The sequence below is a fragment of the Drosophila tropicalis genome, unplaced genomic scaffold (genome assembly GCF_018151085.1).
Source record: "Drosophila tropicalis isolate 14030-0801.00 unplaced genomic scaffold, ASM1815108v1 contig_158, whole genome shotgun sequence".
Lineage (NCBI taxonomy): Eukaryota > Metazoa > Arthropoda > Insecta > Diptera > Drosophilidae > Drosophila > Drosophila tropicalis.
In genome coordinates, this window is record NW_027172602.1 from 8,067,699 (window position 1) to 8,092,091 (window position 24,393).

The 24,393-nt window shown below is 36.2% G+C and overlaps 1 protein-coding gene across 10 annotated transcripts in view; it reads right to left on the minus strand.

Annotated features, from left to right (window-relative positions):
* Positions 1 to 24,393, minus strand: part of mmd (mind-meld) — a 38,253-nt gene that overhangs the window by 816 nt on the left and 13,044 nt on the right. Inside the window, exons 7-24 of one of the 10 annotated variants that reach the window (XM_068283687.1) lie at positions 24,201 to 24,273; positions 23,500 to 23,646; positions 23,100 to 23,408; positions 22,857 to 23,026; positions 22,628 to 22,797; positions 22,402 to 22,565; positions 22,183 to 22,347; positions 21,977 to 22,121; positions 21,744 to 21,915; positions 21,565 to 21,684; positions 21,317 to 21,494; positions 20,996 to 21,146; positions 16,862 to 16,961; positions 11,798 to 11,953; positions 11,658 to 11,719; positions 9,214 to 10,006; positions 7,632 to 7,934; positions 219 to 6,591 (exon numbers count right to left, since the gene is read on the minus strand). In XM_068283687.1, the coding sequence (XP_068139788.1) occupies positions 6,030 to 6,591; positions 7,632 to 7,934; positions 9,214 to 10,006; positions 11,658 to 11,719; positions 11,798 to 11,953; positions 16,862 to 16,961; positions 20,996 to 21,146; positions 21,317 to 21,494; positions 21,565 to 21,684; positions 21,744 to 21,915; positions 21,977 to 22,121; positions 22,183 to 22,347; positions 22,402 to 22,565; positions 22,628 to 22,797; positions 22,857 to 23,026; positions 23,100 to 23,408; positions 23,500 to 23,646; positions 24,201 to 24,273 (3,940 nt within the window). In that variant the 3' untranslated portion in view covers positions 219 to 6,029. Of the gene's footprint in view, positions 1 to 218; positions 6,592 to 7,631; positions 7,992 to 8,354; positions 8,386 to 9,213; positions 10,007 to 11,657; positions 11,720 to 11,797; positions 11,954 to 16,822; positions 16,962 to 19,994; positions 20,101 to 20,995; positions 21,147 to 21,316; positions 21,495 to 21,564; positions 21,685 to 21,743; positions 21,916 to 21,976; positions 22,122 to 22,182; positions 22,348 to 22,401; positions 22,566 to 22,627; positions 22,798 to 22,856; positions 23,027 to 23,099; positions 23,409 to 23,499; positions 23,647 to 24,200; positions 24,274 to 24,393 lie in introns of those variants that run through there. The other 9 variants (XM_068283685.1, XM_068283686.1, XM_068283683.1 and 6 more) reach the window with 9 other exon arrangements.

Sequence of the window (24,393 nt, forward strand, 5' to 3'; positions counted from 1 at the left end):
TGTTTTTTATTTCAAATTTGGGTTTCTTTTTTCTTTGGTTTTTTTTTTTTTTTTGCGTGCCAGTGCGTATGTACATATGTATATACATATATGTATCTTTTTACATTGTACATACATACATATATAAAAATGTTGCTTTTTGTTTTTCATATTTTATTTTGAAATGATTTTTATTTGGATTCTTCTTCTTCTGTTTTTTCGTCTTAGCATTTTGCTGGTTTTCATTCTTGCTGTTGTTATTTTTTTCTGTTTTCCTTTTAATTTTTAAGTTTTTTATTTATTAATTTCATCTTCTTTATCTCATTTCATTTTCATTTTAATTTTTTTTTTTATTTTGCTTTTTTAATATTGTTACTAAAATTTCTTTAGACCATATTATTATTGATTTTATTTTGTTTTCGTTTTAATATCCAATTGGCGTCTTATAAACTAAATGAAATTGTCCTTTTACCTCGGCCCACACACACATACATACATACATACATACATATGTATGTACATATCTGTCTTCAATGTGCTTTGGCAATTTCATTATTCATCATTCTGTTTCATCATTTTAATCAATTATCATTTAAATACTCAAGTCACAACAGTTAACAGTTCTTTAGAAATTGTTTCAAAAATGTTCTTTGTTCATTTTATTAAATACATCATGTGTTTTTTTTGTATTTGTTGGGTTTTTTTTTTTTTTTTTTTTGTGTTTTTCTTGCTTTTCATTTGGTTTTTGCTGATTTGTTGATTGATGCTTTTGCTTAGTTTCCACACGTATGTGTTTGATGTAAAGGTCTAAATTCTGCATATATACATACATACATACATACATCATGTACATCATAAAATGCCTTCATCTATGCACAAGTGAGATCTTTAGTCTACAACCTCAATATATCTATCAAATTGTTTCAGGTGTCCGGCTAAGGCAATGGATTGGTTGGCAAAAAAAAAAAAAAAAAAAAAATTGGGTTGATCTCCCTTAAATCTAAAATTTGGAAAACGTGGGCATGTATTGGGTTTATATATATCACATGTAATTCCGTATAGAAGAAAATCAAAGAATATAACAATCTAAAATGGTTTCAAATGGTAAACACATAAATCGAATTGGTTAGAAATCGCTTTACGATCGATTACATTTATTTGCCACTCAATTGAATTCAATGATTCAATTGAATCAAGATCAATTGTAAATGTCAGATCAGAAATACATAAATATTTTAGAACCTGATCCTCAACTGGGACCCTGACCTGGAAAACTCGAAAATTTGAAGATTCATATTATGTGAAAACCATTTAAGAACTAAGTTTTGAAATTTTCTTTTCAACAACTACAAGAAAACGAGGATATTATATATCAATAAATTGAAACACAAATCCTGATAATTCTGATCATAATATATAAATTAATCTGTTTTTGTTTTTTTGTTTCTTTTCTGAATTGAATGAGGTTTTATGCCTTTATTGAGTGTTTCAATGAATTTATGTATGTATATGTTTACATAACTTCATGCATATATTGATGTACACATGTATGTATGTATGAGTGTCTGGCTTGGCATGTACATATGTATGTATGTTTGTATGTATGTATGTATGTATATATGCAAATATATTTATTAGGCTAACAAAGTTTTTCTGATGATTCTTCTTCTTATGTTTTTTTTTTCGGGGTATTGTTTGTTATTTGTTTTTGCTTTTGTTGTTGCTGTTGTTGTCATTATTTGTTTTTATTATTAATATTTTTGTATTCTTTTTGCGTTTTTGTTGGTTTGTTTCTTTTAATCCATTTAAATAATTAGCCTAAGTTCTTATTTGTTTTGCGAGTCATAGGTCTAACATTTTCTTATACTATATATATATGTATATGTATATGTGTGTATAAATAACGATTCCTCTCCACTTCAGGGCAATTTCAATAATTATCATTATTAATCATCATCATTATCATAAATTTCTTAATCATCATCATCATCATCATCATATTCATCATCATTGTCTATAATCGATCAGATCAGTGGGGCCTGCTGCATCTTCTGCTGCGGCCGCTGTCACAGTAAAAGTCAATCAATATCATTTATATCTATATATATATATAATTTACTTAATTTGAACCAATTTGATTCACAATGTTATCATGCTTATCATTAAAAAATGTGTTTTTTTTTTTCTTCTGCTCTTTGTTCACTTTTACCATCTCTGTTCTTCTGTTGCTTGCTTTCTTTACTTTCGTTTGTTTGAATTTCTCATTTCTATCCTACCACCAACTGGTTCCCTTGGTAACTTGGCTTTGGAAGATTCATTTTGGGCCAAAAAACAAAAAGAGGAAAAGGAAACGTTTTGGACAACTTGGACAACAAATTCTAAACAAATCCTTAAAGAGCTCAAGAAGGAGTGTGTGTGTGTGTGTGTGTGTGTGTGATGACTGATTTCTGGCGATTGGCGAGATCAACAAATCGTAATGAAATTAGTTGGTCCAAATGCAATGCCAAGGCATTGGCTCGCATCAAAATTTCAAAGCCAAATTGAATCTTCGTTAGCTGAACCAGTTTAACGCACAAGCATATGTATGTGTATATGTATGTGTATATATGTATATGTATGTATTTACAATATGTATGTATGTATGTACGTACATTCATTATTACATTCAGATTCACTATCCGTTCAACATCAAAATTTCACTTCAACATTTGTCGGTTGTGTGTGTGTTTATGTAATGGCATTTGGTATGTGATGTAATTGTGATGTAACTAGGTGTCCATGTGTGCTAATACCTTGGTTTTTTCTTCAATACTATCTATTATTATTCAGTTCATCTATATAGACATCCATGCCAATCCAAAAACCAATCAATCAACCTATTCTATTGCCTTTATTCTCTACGAGAATTCTCAGAGATTTACGTATGGTATGTATTTCCTCACACACACACACCCATTACCAATATAAACATTAGACCTCTAGATGTTCGATGAAAAAGGATCGACAAGGACAACTATCGAATGTGAGGATATACATATGTATGTATGTACGTATAACGTTTAGAATTTCATTCAGCTTATGGACCCTTGGCCCATACATATCTACTAACCATTTTCCATTAAGAAGTTGTAAAAATGACAAAAAAAAAAAAAATGTTTCGCATAGAATGAATCTATTTGGATGAATCTAGTCAATTTTAGCCATGCATTGAATTTTTATTTATTTCTTTTGATGTTTTGGTTTGGTTTGGTTTGGTTTTTGGGAACGGTTGTGAAGTATCAAAGCTGGCGCCATCTTCATGCCGCATGCCGCATGCCACATGCCGCATGCCCCATGCATACAAATACAAATTTTCTTAGTTTAAACCTAAATTACACATTTACTGCCTTATTGTAGCTATTAATACTAAGTTTACTCTCAATTTCAATTTCACAAATAAAGTCTCAAAAAAATGTATTGTTTTCTTTGTTTCTTACTTTTTTTGGTTTTGGTTTTTTCTCTTCTTCGTTTTTGTTTCCTAATGTGTCTTCTAAATTGGTTTTACTTTTTATTTTCTTCTTTAAAATTGACATTTTAATCATTAGCATTTATTCATTAAGTGTTTCGTATGCATTACATGGATGTATGTATGTATGTATGTATGTACATCATACGTACATCAATAGCAGTGTTTTTTCTTTGATTCTTGGCATGTTCATTTACATACATACATATGTAAATGTATGAATATTTTTGTATACATATGTGTATGTATTTGAATATGTATGTGTATGCATGTATGCGTGAGTGCTTTTTGGGTTTTTTTATTCGATTTCTAAACAGTTTTGGATCAAATTTTTCTTTCGAGCGAGATTTGTTAGTAATGGAAATCAATCTAAGATGAAGTTTTTAGAGTTTTCGAGAAAGAATATCGCTTTGGGATGAGGAAATTGTCCACTCCGAGGAACCGCCACTTATATATGTAGGTGTCAAAGATGGGGTAGTCCAAGGAGTAAAGAGAAGGTCTATTAGACTAAATCGTTTGTAGTTTCCTATGTTTATTATGGATCATGAATCAATATTGTTCTAATGCACCTCTCCCGAAATGTTGTTCTATATTCGTTCCCACTCACAGTTATTCGAAATGATCGCCTTGAAATGAATTATATGAATCTTCTATATATATAATTGTGAAAAGATGTAAGTATTTACATATATATATATGTATATATAACATTCCCCTTATGGTATTCACTCAGTTATAGCATATGAGAGTGTGAGGAGTGACACTGAATGAATGAATGATTAGTTTGGTGTTTTTTGCCCTCATTTGCACACATACACACAGACACATGAGCATGAGTCAAGTTGAATCGTAAACAAGGACGAATATTTGAGTAATTCATATTGTAATGTTTCGTAATATGCTCAAAAGTTAAATTGACTCGTGCTCACACACACACACACACACATACATATGCAAAATATGAATACAATGAATACAAACATTTCCATTTGCTTATAAACAAACATTTTCTTATTTTATTCTATTCAATTACATTTAAACTGTTTCTGTTTCTGTTTCTGTTACTGTTCGTCTTCGTTTTTCTTTCTTCTGTTGTTCTCTCTCTTTTTTTTTGTTTTTTTTTTTTGTTTTTTGTTCATTTAGTTTGTATTACAATTACCGTTATCAATTAAAATACTATACTATATAACTGCCTTTTGCTTCTGCCGCTGCTGCTTCTTCTTCTTCTTATCAATATATGCTTAAATATTTAAATGTTTTAACTGTTATCGTTTTTGTTTGCTTGTTGTTAATCGTTAATCGTTATCCTTATTATCATCATACACATACATACATACGCTTAGCATATACAATACATACATACATAATAATTAGTACATACATTTAATCTAATTAGAATTATGTTTTTTCTTGTTGTTTGTTTCATTTTCATTTCATTTCATTTTCATATTGGTTTATGCATTTATTTGATTTTCATTTATCATTTCTGGATTATTAAACGAGAACTGGCGGCGCTAGCCCAAAATTTGTCTATCAGTCGGTGTAAAAATGCTCCAATAAGGGAGCATTTCGAAGGCCGGGCTGGGCCCGGTGCACGAGTGCATTTTTTTTTTTTTTTGGTTTTTTTTCACTTTTTTTTTGTTTGGTTTTTTTTCTTTTTTCTTGCCGCCATGATCGTGATCGTCGGGATCGTGATCGTGATCGGGGAGCAGCAAGAAGTGTTCAAGTGTTTCACGCGTCTCGCAGAGAGTCGTATAATTAACTAACTAATATCAATAATTGTTTATAATTATGTATAATGAGGGGTGAGGGGAGGGGTTTCGTTTTTTTATTTACAAGTTTTGTTTTGCTCTTCATGTTTCCAGTTCGGCTGCTCGGGCGTTGGGCATTATTGGCTCATCCGCCCGATATACATATAAAAAAATGCCTTATTCCTATATATATATATATATATATAATTTTTCCCTTTTTTCTTGCTTTTGAGGGGTGAGGGGGCGAGGAGGGGGCTTTTGGTAAATATTATTAATACATAGTACGAGTATTTTTCCGTGTACTTATGGTAGTGTACGTTTTATGAACTGTTTTTGTGAATCTATCACTTATATATATATATGTATATATATATGTATGTATAAGTATAATTACTTAATAATCTTTTGTTTGTTTTGTTTTGTTTTTGCTTTGCTTTGCTCTCGTTAACGTTAACTTTTTTTTCCTCAATTACATTAAGTTTAAATGTAAGTATGTATGTATGTATGTAATTATGTTACGCATGTATGTGTGAGTGTGTGTGTGTGTGTGAGTGTGTGTCTTTGCGTTTGTTTGTATGGGTATGATTATGTACTTGAGTATTCCAAGCGAAGCATATGCAAAAAGTATTCTCCCCATTCTTCTATACTATCCTATTCCCCTTCTCGTGTGTCTCGCCATTATTCTTCATTCCCTTTCACTATACTTAATATCGATTTGAGTGCTGGTGCGATTGCGATTTCGATATCGATTTGGAGTGCTGGTGCAGTTGCATGTTATGCAGCATGTTGCACTATCAATGCTTATATTCCGGGTAACAGCCATTCTCGATGATTTGTCCGGATTGACTGTTGTTGCTGCTGCTGGTATCGCCGGATTGCTGCTGAAGCTGCTGCTGCTGATGATGGTGCTGGTGGAGCTGTAGCTGGTGGAGCTGCAATTGCTGTTGGCTTATGGCCGCTCCCGTATCGGCTGACTGTAAGGTGCGACGTGTAGGCGGCTGGATAACACTTCCACTGCTTTCCGTCTCCGTTGAGGGTGGCGAGGGGTAAAAGTCCCTCTGACTTACATTTATACCATTTGGGACGACTGCCAAACCCATTATAGAGTTGTTGTTGGCTGCCGCCGCCGCCGCCGCCGCTGCTGCCGCTGCGGAGGATTGATGATCGCCGTGGTGCTGGTGCGGATGCTGGTGGTGGATAACGTTGCTCGTTGTAGCTCCCGACATGGGTCCGACGCCGCTGGATGGTTGGGAATCCGACATTGTGCCGGTTTGCGGCTGATCCAATACCACGACGGATACCACATCCTCACTCGCCCACCGGGCTAACTGTTGTTGAGCTTGAATAAAGTCATCACTAGAAAATAATAATCGTAATAGGAACAACGATACATGGTAAGAACACAAGGGGGCCATCAGGACATCGGAAAATCAGTGGGACAATTGGGCTGGACTGGGATCAAATTAGGGTCAAATGGTATAGTCCACTATTCTAAATAGGATTGAAATAGTTATAGAATCATAATCGAATTAGCCCTGACAATATATTTGCTTTTATCTGACCATTTAAGTTTAAATTCGTTCTGATCAAAGTTTTGAAGTTGAATATTTAACTTATAGTTCGATTATCGTATATATTTTAGTTTTAGCTAGAAAAAGGAATGTAATACATCGTGAAAATAGCCGCGAAAAGCTTGTTTTATATCTTCAAAGTAATCGATTATCTCTCTGCCTGTCTATCGAATGTCCCCCATCACTTAAAGTAATGGTATTTCATCATCATATAGGATCGAAACGGATTTCTAGATTATTTATACTAAAATTTATTACTTTGACTTGCAAATGATCCAAATTTCTCTTTTAATCGCAAATAGTCCTAGGAATTGCCTAGGCAGAAATACTTAAAGAAAAGAAATGCTCTTGGAAAATGTCAAAATTGTGCCAAGGGGAATTTAAATCGTACCTAAAGGACATAACCAATTGGGGAAATCGGAATTGTGGATGGAAGTCTTCGATGTGCAGATGGCTTAGTTGTGAACTAAAAGGGAACTCAGGAGTAAATCATAAGGTTAAGCAAAAACGGATTGTTCTACTCTATGGGAAACTAAGAACGAGGGTTGGGCGACTAGCAGGGGAGGGGCGAGCCATGAGAAAGAAAAAGTTATGCCAAACGAAATATATATGTACATTGTGATCCTACGATGTGGGGATGGGGAGGGTGGTGGAGCAATGACTATAACTACATACATACATACATACATACTTAGGTTTTTGTTTTGGTTGGGAATGGGGGTGGCAAATTTTGGCACAAAAACAAATTCAAATAAGGGGGGGAGGGTTGGGTGAGTTTGTGTGTGTGAGTATGTCTGTTGTTGTTGTTATATAGAGGAGGCTTACCTCTCGCTATCGGGTGTCTCCTGCGGATCAAGCCGGACATCAACTACGTTGCGGTCATGATGATCGGCACTCTCGTAGATACCCTCGTCATCCTGATGCAAATGGGTGTGCGACGAGTGGTGCGATGAATGGGGGCCATGCGTGGCGTGTCCATGGGCATGTGAATGGTGCGTGTGGTGTCCAAATGCATGCGGTGAGTGGGACTGATGCGTGTTGTGACGGCCAGCGGTGGCCGGCTGGCGGTATCGACCGCCGCCATAGGCAAAGCGCGACTCCTCATCAGAGCGGGGACGACAGCGGCTGCTGTAAGACGGATGAATTGTAGCTGTTTTCTGAGATTGTGCTAATTGCTGATTGGAGCTGGCGGGCGATAAGTTTAAGCATACAGGCAAGTAAATAATCGTTTTGGCTTTACTAAATACTACGCATATTAATGGACTTGGACTTGGACTTTGACTTTGACTTGGAGCGTATCGCGAGCGAATCATCACAAAGACTGTCATTTGTTAACGACAACGCATTGATTTTGCTTATGTATTAAAGAGTAGTAGTGTGTGTGATGTGATCATGGATAAAATGGATAGATAAATAGTATATATATGTATGTATATGGTTTTGGTCCAAAAGAACAACCAATAGCAAGGTGGCGGGGGGAGTCTAATTGTTAGTGTGGATGGTTAAGTTGGGAAGGTGGGGGACGCGGTCTACGTATGGGCAACCAACCTTTATCACACAAGGTATTCCAGTCTGAAGCCTGTAAGAGATGCGAATAGAAATTTGCATAGGCTTGAGTTGCGTTTTTAAGTTACTGAAGTCCAAAACTGGCAGCAGCTTACATGCTGTTAACGGTATAAGGTCAGCTTGCTGTTAACTCTTTTACTGTGTATGCCAGTGTACGAATTGCTGATATTGTGTTGTGTCTGTGTGTGTGTGTGTGTGTGTGTAAAAGGATTTCAATTCTGTATATTTGTTGCTGGGCAGTGTTCTTTGTTGTAGTTTAATTTGAGCTCTAAAACTCTTTGGATAAAAATACACTACCCAAAATGGTAATTAACTGTGAAGCACTTCGAGCTACGATTTCGAATTGATTATATTTCGATATTATTATTAGTTATTAGTCAGGGTTTAATTATTAATACACAATAACGCAACGCACTCTAGCAGTTAGTTTGAAATAAATGACGATTTGGAAGAGAAGCAAAGTGGCAAAAGTGGCACTGGCTATGGGCTAAAACTTAGCATACTTTTAAGCGCAATACGCCGCAGCGTTAGATGTTTTAACATCGAACAAAATCTTTACATTAAACCTACTCAAAATATTAAATGGCATGTGTTTGTGTAGGTGTGGTGTCTGTGTGCTTGTGTGTGTGTGTGTGTGTCTGTCGATTTGTGGTTTCTTGGTGAATACATATGCAAAATAAATACATGACGTATGGCAATTAAGCGTTTATCGAAAGCCAGACTCGGGGGGATGATTTTTTTGTGGTTTTGGTTTGTTTTTTTTTGGTGGCTTACTGGAATGCTGATTGAGATTCCATTTCACAACAATTATTTATAATTGAGATTGAGATTGAACACTAACCCTTGCGAGGACTCACTACAAGCGGCGGAACTATCTAATCTATAGTGACGATCGGCATCCGTTTCCGACATGCGTATATCCTCCGAGCCACTGGGACTCATATGGCGTGATGAATGATGCTCCAGCTGACGAATTAGATCCTCCAGGTTGCGTATACGCAGTGGTCCAGTTGATGGTGCATCGTCCTCGTCTGGCTGCTGTTGGAGCGTCAATGCGGTCGGCTGATGCAGCTGATGCTGCGATCGATGATGATGTAACAGCGCACTACCATGGCCCATGCCTTGGCCGGCAATGCCGCCGCCTCCGCCGCCACCGCTGCCGGCGCCCAAAGCAGCTCCAAGTCCCAGGGCGCCCAGGCCAGAGCCGCTGCCATCAAGGAGTATGGCATGGGCGGCAGCGCTATCGCAGATATTCTCACGTGAACTGGACTTTGACCCGCTGGAACGCTTATACGGTTCGGCTGCATAGCCCATCTGGGCACTGTTGCAGTCTTGCAGCGTCTTCCGTAGCATTTCCTCGCTGAGGCTGCCACTGCCCACTGGCGTGTTGCCGGTCCCAGTGCCCCGATGCGTTGCCGCATTTCGCAATGCCTCCAGAATATCCTCATGATAGCCATTCAGCGATTTCAATGTCCGTTCTACCTCCGAGGCAGCCGCTCCACCGCTGGTCGATGCCAATGTGCCATCCTGTGTAATTAGCTCCAGGTTGTCCGACTGGCTATCGTCGCCCCATTTGTCTTTCAGTTGCTCTCCATGCACCAGGCCATAGCCGTGCTTCTTCAGTATGCCCTTCTCTGAAAGCGTGCCAATCAGGTTGTTGCAACGTTGGGCGGGGGGTATATGGTTTTTGGATTTAGATAGTCAGGGCCGTTTCGTACATGTAAAAGAACATACAAATTGTTTGGGTTGCAGTGTCAGACAGAGGAGTGCACATCGATAAACGTCGGGCTGATTTTGAACACATTTTGTGGCGCAAGAGTAATCAGTTGATTTTCGCTTTGATAATTCATTTGCCATCAACCAAAATTTCGAATCGGAATATCAGAGAGTCAACCGAAATCCCATGATTACTTTTGCGCCCCATTATTATTATTAATTTTTTGTTTTAACTTTCGTGCAAGTGGTTCAATTGTTTGCTTTTTCGTGCTGTGGGATGCAGTCGTGCATTGAGTTATTTTCTGTTCTGTAATGTGCCGAAACCCCAAAAATGTCCCTAGATCTCGTGGCTAGATACCAACCTATTAGATGCATTTGATTCCTAGCTAAAACCATTCGATTTTTCATTCACAAAACGAGTCCATCGCAAAGTAAATTAAACTAACATTCGAATTGGGTTTTCTTTCTTCTACTTTTCTGTATTATTAAGATATTTGTATTCCATTTCACTTATGCTCTTGTTTTTGTCTGGTATTAGTCATGCACATGTCTCATCCGCCTCCCTCGCTAAAATATGTACCAAATTCTAATAGCACTCTAACACCTATTGTGAGTAAAAACATGAATCATGTGAGTATGCAAAAGTTATGGAAATCTAAAACTCTCTACAAATGAAGTTGTATGCTAATTGTACTCGTAGATGTTTTGTGAAGTATTCTAATATGAATTCAATTTTGAAGAATTGAGTTTTTCAAATGACATTTTGTGTATGACTTGAAATTTACGAAGGGCCGAATTAGCCAAAAAGAATGCCCTTAAGGCTATCTATTTAAAGAAGATTATTGATCATTGAAAAGTTGATTCGTTATTTACTTATTACCAAAAGATTATATGTCCTTTTGATAAAAATTGAAATGTTTGTGAGCTTATTCTTTCAAGCGAGGGAAAAAATTGCCAGAGAACAGCAAAGTATTTCAATATATTTGAGAAATCCATAATCAATATGGATTATAATCTCGAGAAATCATTATATTTCGGTTTTTGCAGGATTGCAGGCCCCTAGACTGGCTTAATCCGCCACTGACTTTACATAGCTCGTACACATTAGAATCGATTGGATCAGAAATTTCATAAAATGCTTTGTGGTTAAATGTATATTTTATATTAAATTGGAGAGTTTCTAATTAAATCGATGATTTTGAAAGCAAAGAAGATGCCTAAGATGCCTAAGATGAAATCTTACTATGGCTAAACTATGTATATATGGTTTGGTTCGGCTTGATATGGAATGGTATAGGATGTAAGTAGGTCTTCATTTGAAATTGTGCTGCCCATGTTTGTGTTTCTGTGCTGTGTGTGTGTGTGTGTGTGTGTGTGGTGTATCATAGGTATATACTTATATATACATAACATAAATATTACATTATATATGCTCTACATTCAATAAGTAGTATCTGTTTTTGTATGTGTGCTTCTGTCTCTGTGTCTGTGTGTGTGTGTGTGTGTGTGTGTGAGCATAAAAAACATGCGTTTATGATATGGTTTTGAATGGATAATGTATGTATTAACCTGCATGCGACTGATCATCCTCACCACCTGTCGTATAGCGACGTCCATGAATACCCTTGTCCCTGTTAAAACGAAAGAGAGAAAACAAAAGCCATTGGATTTACATACATACATACGTTTAGTTTGTGTGGCGATCTTACCTAAATCCTGCTTGATTGGCATACACCAATTTACTGGAGCCATCCAGTGAGACTTCCTCAACGGAATGATGATTGGGTGCGGTTGGTGTCGTATAGCTTTTGGCTATCGGTTTCTTCGAATAGGGCGGATCATACTTAAGTGTAGTAGTCTTTCGTCTATATCGGCATTAACATCATCATCATCATCATCATCATCATCATGATCATCAGCATCAGAGGTTTATCGGGGGATATCGGTGTATCGGTATCGAATTTATTTTATATTTGATTTGATTTATATTCGTTTAGATTACAGATTATTCGTATCACACACACACACACACACACACACACAAGGACATTATAAGTTTATGGCGTGTGTATGATATATATATATAGTTATAATTATCATTTATTTTATTATATAGAAAATCATTACGATTTCAATGTAGATTGTCATTTGGGGTCAGGCATGGTTGATTGATTGATTGGTTGGTTGGTTGATTGGTTGATGGTGGATTGTGGTTGTGGCGTGGCGTGGCGTGGGCGTGGCGGTGGTTTTTTTTGGTTTTTTGGTTTGTTGGTTGGTTGGTTGGTCGGTTGGTTTGTTGTTAAACGATGACATATATACCCATATATATATAGATGTATGTATGTATATAGACATGGGTGTACATATGAATACGGAGCGTATGATGCATAAGCAGGCCCACACATATACACACACCCACATGCACACATTTGTTGAGATGTGCGAATGTGTATGTGGATATATATATGTATATATATGCAGAGAAAGGGATGATCACGTTGTTCAATTCAATTTTTCAGATATCATTTATCGGATTTTTTGATTTCGGTTTTTTTTTTTTTTTTTTTTGGTTTTTCGATTATTTTTTTGAGTATTTTGATAACGATTTTGATAGTTGGTTGCAGTTTTCATATTGTTTTTGTAGTTGATGTTGTTGTTGTTGTTGTTTATTGTTGTTGTTGAAACGTTTTGGTTTGGTTTGGTTTTTGATATATTTATATATTTATATATATATATGTAAATATATATAATATATGTTGATGTTGTTGTTAGGAAACGAAAGGTTATGATGAGATTTTTTGATTAATAAAATGTTTTGTAATAAAATCAATTTCTTTTGGTATCATCAATTACTTGAAATTAAACATTGTGTGTGTGTGTGCGTGTGTGTGTGTGTGTTTGTGTGTTCAATGTCATAGAGAAAATGCATTTTCAACACAATAAATCATTCAACAATGAAAATGAGCGAAAAATTTGTTTGAGTTAAAAGGGTTAACAAAATAGATGATGAACAATTTTTGCATAGTTACAAGAAAATTCGTATAATATGTTTAAGGTACATATGAATAAATGGATGGATGTAACACACAGAGGCATAACAAAACGAAAAACACAAAATTTTTGAATATGATGTTCTAGCCAAATTGGTTTTATGTTTTTTTTGCTTATACAGACATTTATGATACAACATCAAATTGTGTAATAATTTAAAAGCGCAGTGGAGAAAATTGTTTTGTAAATGTTTGCGGGAAGTCATGAATGGCTGTGTCGAGTTGAAGGGTGAAGGGGTTACAGAGAAGCATATGATGGCAAAGGGGTAGCAAGAATCAGAGGAGGAGCAGGTAGAGGAGGAACAATGAGCGGATGAGACATAGAGATCGGCAGGAATAACATTCACTACACGAAAGGGTTTGGTATTGATCGACGGTTTAGTTTGCAAACAAAGTGACGTGTAATCTCTGTTCACCATGCAATTCAATAAGTTGTGTATTCGATAGGATAATGATATATTTTCCTACAAACACTTTAGATTGCAGGATTATAGAAATTTGTATGTGGTAAGAGATGTTTACCTAAAGGTATAGTAAGTACTTTTGATTGGCTGATTGGCGATTTAATTAATCGGGGATGTCATAGAAATTGCTGAAATTTCTGAGCCTGGTATTTCGTTTGAAAATGTATAGCATACTTTTCGGCATGGGCTTAGCGATTTCTATGACATTCCCTTGATTCTTGGTAGGCAACTTATTCATGCCGATCTCCCTGAAGTTTCAAAATGAGATTGGATGGTGTGTGTGTGTGTGTGTGTGTGTGTGTGTGTAGTAGTAATAGTAGTATGTTGAGAAAGGGAGAAAAGGACAGAAGGATTCGCAGCTGTCATCGTAGTTGATTCGAGATTATGTTTGTTTGTATATATTAGTTCGTTTTAGTAGTTTTCATTGTGTGTTCTGCGGAGTAGTGGGGTGGGGGTGGGGGTGAGGGTGTGGGTGTTGGATTGTATGTATATCATTGGCATTGTCTGTTATCGATATCGGTTGACATACCATAATACACAAACAAAACATAAATGCTGATATTTAATGCTTTATGTGTGTATATTGTATTCGCATTGTCTTTAAGACTATTTTCTGTAACAGGCTTATTGGCATTTCGGAACACAGCGGGCTCACTCAGCAGAAAGCACCACCATAACTCAAAGTCAGTTTCGTCTATGTTGGGCCCTAAGCACAATATTTCATACAGAGAGAGAGAGAGAGAGAGACAGTGTGTGTGAGCGAGAGATCGATAGCTATCGATCTCTTCACCTTATCGCTTTGGGCATGAGACACAGTCTTATCCTGCATACATACTTATGTCGAATGCCTACAAATGCATGTATGCGTATTGATTCTAGTTTCTCTTGGCTTTGGGCTGCAAGTTAGCATTTTGGTATTTGGGCATTGTATCGAGGTGGGAATCACACACAGTCTGTGCGTCTGTTAACTATGGTAGGCACTGTAGGGTAACTATGGGTATGTGTGAATGTTCTTCATTGCTTTTGTTTGTTACTTGTTAGTTTGAGTTTTCATTTTTTGTTTTGTTTTTTATAGTAGTATCGTGATGATGTTGTGGCATTGCTCTGGTTTTTTTTTTTACTATGGCAGTTGGGACAGTTGGTTGTGTTGGTAAGCGCACTTGGTATTTGTTTTTTTTTATATTATTTATCTTATTTTAATTATTATTTTTTGTTTTTGTTTTGGTTTTTTGGGTAGGAAGACTAAACTGAACAAAAGTAGTAATGAAAAACGTCAACAAGATCACCGCCGCGTTGACGACAACGACAACATACACAAATGGCAATCCTTTTGCGTGGTCTTTGGGTCTTGTTCAAATTGTATGCTTTTTTCCACTCGTTTTTTTACAATAATCAACAAAATGAATTAGTATTAGTAACTAACACATAGAAAAATGACGCCATGTATTTAAAAAAAAAAACAAAATTATACAAATCCAAAAGACAAAAAAGGATAAAACGTAAGCGAAACGACAACGTAAACAAAATTTAACGAAACTAAATTTATATATATATATATATATATATAGTATATAGGTAGTATATATATATATGTATTAACCATGAACATTCAATGCCCTCGATGTAGTAAGAATGAACTTTCTTTTCGCTGGGTTCCCCCCCACGCCCTGTACCCGTTTTCCCCATTTTGAAGCATGCTTCTGATTCGAAACCAAAAAAAAAAAACAATGGAATTTACTTTTTATCAGTCTTTAATTCTACACGAGAATTGAATGCCAGAGGGTTTATTTGTTTCTAAATGCTTTAACTACTATAGTGAAATCTCGCTAAAACGACCATGAGCGAACTCAATATAACGAATTTTACTTTAGGTCCTTTGAAATAACCAAAGAGAAGCTTCTCTATCATGTACGTTCTAGCGAGATTTCACTGTGTTTATTTATAGATAAGTTTCGTGAGTATTTCTCATTTTTCATTCAAATCGGACAGACGGGCGGTCTACGATTTGTTGATTCATGCAAATCATCTGTGCTTGTGTGTTGTTTAATCGCTCAAGCTTAAACAAAATATTGAAATCAATATAACAAAACCATAAGTATTGAAAATTGAAAACCGAAAAGCATTTTAACAACGAGTTTGAAAAGTAAACGCCGTTCAAAGCTTCTAATGATTCGAAGTAGAACTGGGTACAGGGCTTTTTAGTTACATGTCGACAACTATTTATCTAGATTTATATATATGTACATACATATGAATATATATTTTGAGTATGACAGTGAGCCTGTGAGTATCGATTAGTTAGCTCGATAGTAAGTGCATTTAAATCGATAATATGTACTAAATGCATGTATACTAAGTAAGTAAGTGGTTTTCTGTGTGCATTTTAGATGAATTTTTAAAAAAAAACTCTGTTTAAGCATTTGAAAGCTTAGAGCAACAATTTAATTGAAGATCTGTTTTAGCTTCATCTTGGAGTTCTGTATTCACATACATTGGCTTAACTATTATAAGTTAGATTCGTCTTGGATTGAGCAAGTAAACTGAAGGTCTGATCACAAATTTTGATAAATATGGCATAATAAGGAATATTTCCTCAGAATTTATATAATCCATTTCATTTTGTAAAGAATCCAATTTGGAACGTTTTTCTCGATTCAAGATTTGGCCAATTGATTTGGGGATATGTGCATCCGGAGAGACTCTATTTAAGGTGACAAGTAGTTTGTGTATGTGTGAGTAATGCGCTTGTGTGTCTGTGTGTGTGTGTGTGTGGATGTGATTGGTGTTTGGATTTATTTAAAAATATATTTCATTGTATTTTATGTGATTATGGGCCAGGAGGATTCAAGGTTCTAGTTATGCTCTTGGAAATCAAATGATACGGAACATAAATAATAGAAATTTATATTGTGACGTCTATTTTATGTTTTTTTTTTTTTTGTTTTCGAAATGCTACGACATAGACAAAAAACCATTATTTTCAAGAAAATTGATCAAAAATGCGAAAACGAAAGAAAAGGAAAATTTACAGCAGTTTTTCTTTTTTTAGTTCTTTCGAATTTTGCTACAGTTTTTGTTGTTTTTTTTTTTTTGTTGTTGTAATTGTGATTTAAGGTTTGTTTTCTTTTTCTTGTTTTTCTTGTTTCTTTTTCTTATTTTTGTGGTTGTAATTTGTATTTGTATTTAGAGCTGGCTTTTTCATTACTTCTTTTCAACTAACCTCAGACACAGGGAGAAGTTTCTATGTACTACAACTGACCTGTAGCACAATGCCATCAATGTGAATGTTATAAAAACGAACCCTACAACTGACATTAGAACACCGACTAGGAACACTGTATTTGAGCCGTGGTAGTTCTCTATACGAGACATATTTTGCCATATTGTTCCGATTTCAAGTATTCAAGTATTGGTGTGTGTGTGTGTGTGTGTGAGTGGGTGTGAGTGGGTGGGTAGGTGGATTTGGGGGTGGTATTGTAATAATTATACATATATAGAGATATATTTAGGTTGTTTGTTGTTTTTTGTTGGTCCAGCATAGATTTTTAAACACATATATGGATATGGGTATATATATATATATAGATTCACGTTCATTTACGTTGCAGCGCATTGTGTGTGTTGATAAATTGGCACGCCGGAAACGTTTGAGTAGATTATTTTTGTTTTTGGTTTTTTTGTTGTTGTTGTTATTTATACAAGTTACACAAGTTTATTGAGTTGCATTTTGGTTTTTTTGTTTTTTTGGACGGCGTTGATGTCATTATTACAGTTGGATTGTGGATCGGCCGAAAAAAAAAGACAAGCAAAAAACAAACATACTTTTGTACGTATTGGACGAGAAACAGAACAGAATCAATCAAATCAATGTGTAGCTTAGCAATACACAATTAAGCAAAAGGCATCCGCATTGAAGTGTGCATACATCATGCATGCATGTATGTATATACGTACATACATACATCATACTGATGTATGTGTCTTGATAAGCTTTCTATCGAAATGTACATACATACATACACACATATACATATGCATGTACTTGTTGAAGGTAGAAAAGGGACTTTGGGGGGTGCGGGGGAAGACCTCTTGTGCTTTTGTTGTGATTGATCTTTTATTTTTGGGTTTCGTCCTGGGCTCCAGGGACTCATAAACGCATCGCAGTGCAGTGCAGCCAAAGTCAAACGATTCTCACAATTGCACACACTTGCAAAAAAAGTGTAAAATACAATATTTTCTTTACTTTTTTTGCTGTTGTTGTTTTTTTTTTTGTATTTAATTTTTTACTGTTTTTTCTTTTGTTTTTTGTTTCTTTGCTTTGCATCCTTTAACTTTTGCAGCACACAGGCTATGACAATGGTAATCCAAGTAGTTCTAAGCAGAAAAGTTACCCAACTTCTTACAATTTTTCTTCATTTGTATGTTAAACAGGTTTTACGTTGCTTTAAATGACATGATTGTGTATGTATGTGTGTGTGTGTGTGTGTGTGTGTGTGTGTGTGTTTTAGACTGTGATTGATCGTAGCCATGAATAATAATAAAATGACTTAGTATTTTGGAGATTTGGAGAGGGGGTTAAGGGAATTGATGTACAATTGTTTGAGATGTTTAGCCCCAACGATTCTTACTTGAAATTGCCAATCAAAAGGATATACATTATGTAGATATATATATGTATATGTATATATAACATTTACTTTGGTTTCGTTCAATGTTCTCTCTCTATATGCCGTGCATGAGATTTCAGAAGCAAAACAAACGACGCGTCGTTTAGCTTCTTTGTGTGATTTGTATGGATTGTGTTTTGGTTTCGATTTATGTAACTTAATTGGATTTTGACTTTGACGCCCTAGCCACATACAACAAAAACAAAAAAACACAAAACAAATAACAAAAAAATTAAACCAAAAAACAAAAGGATAACACACGGATCAGCGCCTACACGCAAATACATACATAGGTACACACACAGAATATTTATACGCAATGCAAAACATGCAGCATGTTGCATATATGCTTATGAATATGTTGATATATATATATAGATACATATATATGCATTTATATATAGAAGATTCATAGGCACACACACATACGTGCATAGCTACAGAAAACCAGAAAAACATAAAAATAAATCAAAATCCAAATGAAAACACAATGTTTAAAATAATCAAAGTATATTCATCTTCCATACACACGCACACACGTACACACAAATACAATGCTAGGCATTTGAATGGAGACACATGATTTTTGTTTATGAATTTCGAATGGTTTTTTAACAAAAAGAAATTGTATAAATAATGAAAACAACAACAATCAAATTGCTTTGATCGAAAATAAACAAAAATAGTTGGAAGTTGTTGTTTTTATTGTCAGGACTATTTGATTCTGCTCTTACTAGATGCCTAAAATAGTATATAGGTTTAAGTATAAAAAAATTATGAGAGCAAAAAAGGTTGGACAAAGATTTGTAAGGAATTCCTTCGAATAGCAATAAAAAGAAAAAGTTTTGCCGAATCGGAAATATTTTGTGAAAGAAACTCAGAATCGGCTATGAAATATGTATAGCATACTTTTGAGAGAGTGAATTAAGGCGTTTAGCTAATTCTGTAATGAGTATTTTCGTGTAAACGAAATAAATCGGACAGATTGACTTTCGGTGTGTGTGTAAAAGTGTCTTTGTTTATGAAGCACTCGACGAAAATACAAATAATTAAACATAAAATGAGAAAATAATGAACATAATTTATAAATTGATTAAGTACGTAGAATATGGCAATAAATTACAAAGCACTTTCATTATTTTGTATGTATGTATGTGTGTGTGTGTGTATATATAGTATGTACTACAATACGAGTATTTTTACAGTTAGCAATAGAGAAAGATATAGAGAAGGAGAAGTAGTAGAAAAGTGAAGAGTAGAGTGAAGTTTTGAGAGTTGAGAGTTGAGAGAGATGGCGAGCAAATTGAAGAAATTTATGCACGTAAATACGTTACGCAGATAAGTATGCAACGATTTTAGCGCAGATGAAGATGTGGGGGAATGCAAATGAAAATTTGGGACAGAGTTGAGATTATCATTTGGAATGTGTACATGTGTGCGCGAGTATGCATGTATGTATGCGTAATTTACTTTTGATGAACTTATAAGAAATATTTCCACGCAAAAAATATACAAAAGTCTTACAGCCAATAAAATAAAGTTATTTAGGTTTTCTGTTACCAATTTGGAGTACATACATACACACATACATTACATAGAAACAATAAAGGTTAAGTACATGTGTGTGTGTGTGTGCTTGCGTGTGTCTGTGTGAGTGTGTGTGTGTGTGTGTGTGTGTGGGATCAAAAATGTTTTGTTTGGACTTGCTTTTGGGTGGTACTCTACCTGTAGCAAACGGCCAGTGTTGCAAAACTAATGAAGACACATTTGACGATAACTGTTAAAATGATGACCATGGTTAATGTGCTGATCCTATTTTTGTCAGAGGTGCCTGCAAATGTTGGTTCCGATTTAATTGTCAATTGTCACAATTTAAACACAAATGAATTGCATCTTTTTGGTTTTTGTTCATCTTCAATTTTGTTTCTTTTCAAAATATATTTAGTAGTTATTATTATAGTTTCTTTTTTTTTTGGTTTCTCCTAGAAAATTTCAAAAATTTGTTTAATGCCTAACCGAAGAATGCAGGACTTTCAAGTGATCTTTGTTGAGTTTACTTGAATTGAGACCAGCCAATTGGGAAAACTGTCTTAACTTGCGTTTTGATGGGTTTTGAAAGTTTGCTCGATGGTGAGCAGCATGCAGAATACTTAAAATGTATTAAATTTAGATAAATGATTTGATTTACTTTTGATTCAATAAACTTTGAAAGATTTGTGAATAAGGGCTGGTGGTTTTTGATATGTTATGTTTTTGTTTAATGGTTGTGTTTAATGGCTAGTTGTAGTTGTAGTATGGCTATGCGATGAATTTGGCTTTTGGTTTGTTCTTTGGGGCCCAGTTCGTTAATTGGTTTAATTCATTGTACCTAGAAGTAACCGCGTGACGGCGTGATTACCATTGTCATACAATTAAATCAAAACCAAATTGTAACAAATCGAATAAACGCAATCGAATCAATCAATTGTGAGTTGTGGCCGTTGCAGTGGCGGCAAACATTGACTTGGTTTTTGGCTCACTACACTTGGTTGGGGCTGTTTGAGCTTAGACTTGGATAAGATCGATTTGAGTTGAGATAAGTTTTTGGTTAGCGTTTCGGTAAGAAGGATGGGCCTCTTAGCCGGCACAGATGTAAGGCATGGCATGGCATGGCAAGGCAAGGCAAGGCGAGGCGCGGCAAGGCCCAAGCACCAGCTGACCTTGACCTCTGCAGCTTTGTCTCTTACCATATGGGGTCTCCTTCTTTTCCATTTTGATTGTATTCTCCGGAGTTGGCAGGGCCTCAGTTGGTATTGGTGTTGTAAGCAGTACGACAGAACTGCAATCGGCACCGCCCCAGCCCATGTCGCAGAAACAGCGATTCGTATTCGTGCAGACCTGCAAGAGTAATATGCAATATGTGTTGCTGTGATATAACTGTGTGCGTGTGCGTATGCTATATATGTATGTATAGATGTATGTAGGTGCCGGTAGACGCCATTAGCAGCTACATCTACATATTCATGAGTGCGCGCTGGGTGACACTTTGTTTTTTTTTTTTAACTTACGCCGCGTTCTGAGCACTCTTGACCCTGTTTGTTTGTTGGGCACTTGGTTTGATCCACATGCGGGAAAAGACTGACGCACGTTTGGTTGAGGCAAATCAAATTATCACCACATGGCGTACCGTCCTTAACCAGGCCATGTTCTGGATAACTATTAGAGCCCACTTGGCCGCTAGTTGCCCTGTAAATGCATTTCGAAAGGTCAGCAAGCTCCACGCAATCTCTCACCATGACAAATCTATGATACGCACTTGCACTCGTATTCCTGGCCCTTAATCGATATGATGGTGCGTGAATATAGCTGATCTATACCATCATTGACTGGCTGTCGTTCCCCCTCTTTGCATTGAAGTGTACCACATTGGACGTTCCTGAAGTGAATTGAAAATTGTTTAGCCACAGATTGAGCATGCAATCTGAGTGGTCTTACTCTGGCTCGCATTTGATGTAATGCTCGTTGGCATCTCGCCCACAATGACCGTTGATCGATCCCTTTGAATTGAACTGCTCGTAACACTGCCGATCGGCGGCAGAACCCCCATAACCCCAAATAGCCTCACATTGCAGCGATAGCGTGGGACAATAACCTTGGAAGCAATAGCCTAAGGAAGCAATAGCAATACTATAATTAGTCATCTTTGATAGCTGAAACTAGCTACAAACCAGAGATTCCTGCCTTGCTGAGACCACAGGGTGAGCCATTCTTTTTGTATACATCGGAGGGACATTGCCCAATCTCACCATCACAATACTCAGGCAGATCGCATTCGTTATGTGAATCTCGGCATATATAGTCCTTGGGACGAAGCTGAAAATGAAATGTGTGAAGTGACAAGGACAATTGATTGCATTCGCATTCAAGATCTTACTCGACATTGGTCACAACATGCACCGCTTGCACATTGGGCTTCGGATTTCAGTTTGCAAGTGATGCCATCGCAGCAAGGATCCAGTGCGCATTCCTCAAACGTGCCACAATCGCATTCCTCATCCTCTTCGATTACCTTGTTGCCACAATTTCTACGTAACTCAATCTACAGACAAGAATCAATTAGTCCTGAAATTGAACTTCAAGCAGATTAACTCACTTCGTTCGGTTTGTTGAGCAAACACAGGCCATGACCTGTGCGAAGGGCGTCAATGTAATCCTTTTTACTGCATTCTGAAAACTTGTACGGCTGCACATTCTCTTGGCCAACAATTGACTGGGCCATAATGCAACCATGCCAGTCTCGGCAAAAGCACTCCTCGCCTACAGGACATTCAGAGAAGGTTCATTAGACAGTAGACGATAAGATATTTGGCAGCACTTACGTCCATCATCGTGGCCCATGCCGATGTTGTGACCAATCATATGGGCCATAGTGCCCGCTAAAAGATGCGGCTCATACACATTGACATCCACGCTGATGCCAACAGCACGCGGAGTACAGACAGTCTCAGGCACAGCCATGCCGGCTTCACCGCCAGCGAACGTTTCGCCCCTGTTTGAAATGTTTGTAGCAAATATTTCTTACAATTAGACAAAACGGAAATCACTTACGTTAGTAGTTGTGTGGTATCACGTTCAATTTGAAATAGATTCCTTGAGGTGTAGTCATTGAAGTTAGATATAGCCTTGCCAATGTCCTTGCTGCCATCGATAACGGCCTGGTTTTTGCCCCATGTCTCAATGTATACGACAGAGACGCGAGTGTTTAATGTGCGAAAGTACTAGTAATGGGTGAGAGGGAACCGGGGAAGTGAGAAGCCTTTAATTGTGTGACTATATATATATAATGCTTACCAGATCTGCAATATTAGCCACTTGTATGGCATCATGGATTACCTCCGCCCGCGTACTACCATTGCGCTTATCAAACATGGCCTTGTCCACTATGATGGCCGTTTCAATGTATTTTGTGGCCTCACGAACATCTCGCTTATAGCGGCCAGCGCCGTTTTGATGAATCTCATCAACGACCCCAGCAGGCACACCCACCGATGGCATCAGATGCTTAGTGCGACGCGACAAACGCCACGAATCCAGGTTGCCCGAGTTGGCACATCCTTTGTTCGCTTTGGTGCGTGCCTCGAAAATAACATGCGGATGTTTCTGCATAATGAATGTTTATATATATGTAAGTAGATGTTTGCTTTTGTGAAGAGGGTGAAAAATAATTATATATATAGGTATATATACTAACCGATAGATCACCACCATAAAACGGATGAATGACAAATGTTTCGTTGCCAATGTGTATGACTCCGCTGACGCCATTGCAGGTATGAAAAGCTGCACTAGCTCCTGGATAATCCTTAACGGTTCCATGATAGTAGCAGTGCTCAATATCCTAATAAAAACAGGCAAAACAGCAAAACCAACAACCAACAATGATAAATAGAGTTATATAGATATTAAAAACAAATTTTTAATGCAATTGCCCAGATGTGCCCTTAAAAGTATGCTATGAATTTTTTCATTTGAAGTTAACACAAAAACCAACTACATTTTGCATGCATTGAACAATATTTACATATTTGCCACACAAAAATGTGCATAACTTTTCATTTGAAATCAAATAAATTGAATCCTACAAAGTTAACTGAATTACATGTCGTATGAGTGATATTTTGTTATAATTAAGTTTGAATAAAACTGAGCATATTGTTGAATATTTTTATATTTATTCAAGTTGGTTTTTTTTGTTGTGTTTACTGCTGTTCACTCAACGGCAAAAATAATAATAATCCGTTTTTCCTTTTTGAACAAATATTTGTATGAGGGAAATTCATAACTATGCATAACGAACTTCATTTAACTCATGTTACATTTGTGCGTCATAATTGTTGTTTTGGACATTCTGTTGCTAATATTTATGGAAATAATAAATTAAGTATTACTTACATGTCTGTTGCCATCCACTAGATATCCTCCAACATGATAATGTTTCTGTTGAATATTGGGTGAAAGAAGTTGGCTGTGAATGAAGGCAAAACGAAAAAAAAAAAACAATATGTAGGTCAATAATAAGTTAAAAAGTCAAGAACTGTGTCTACAAGTTGTAGAAACTGTAAAATTAACTTTAGATTCTCATTTC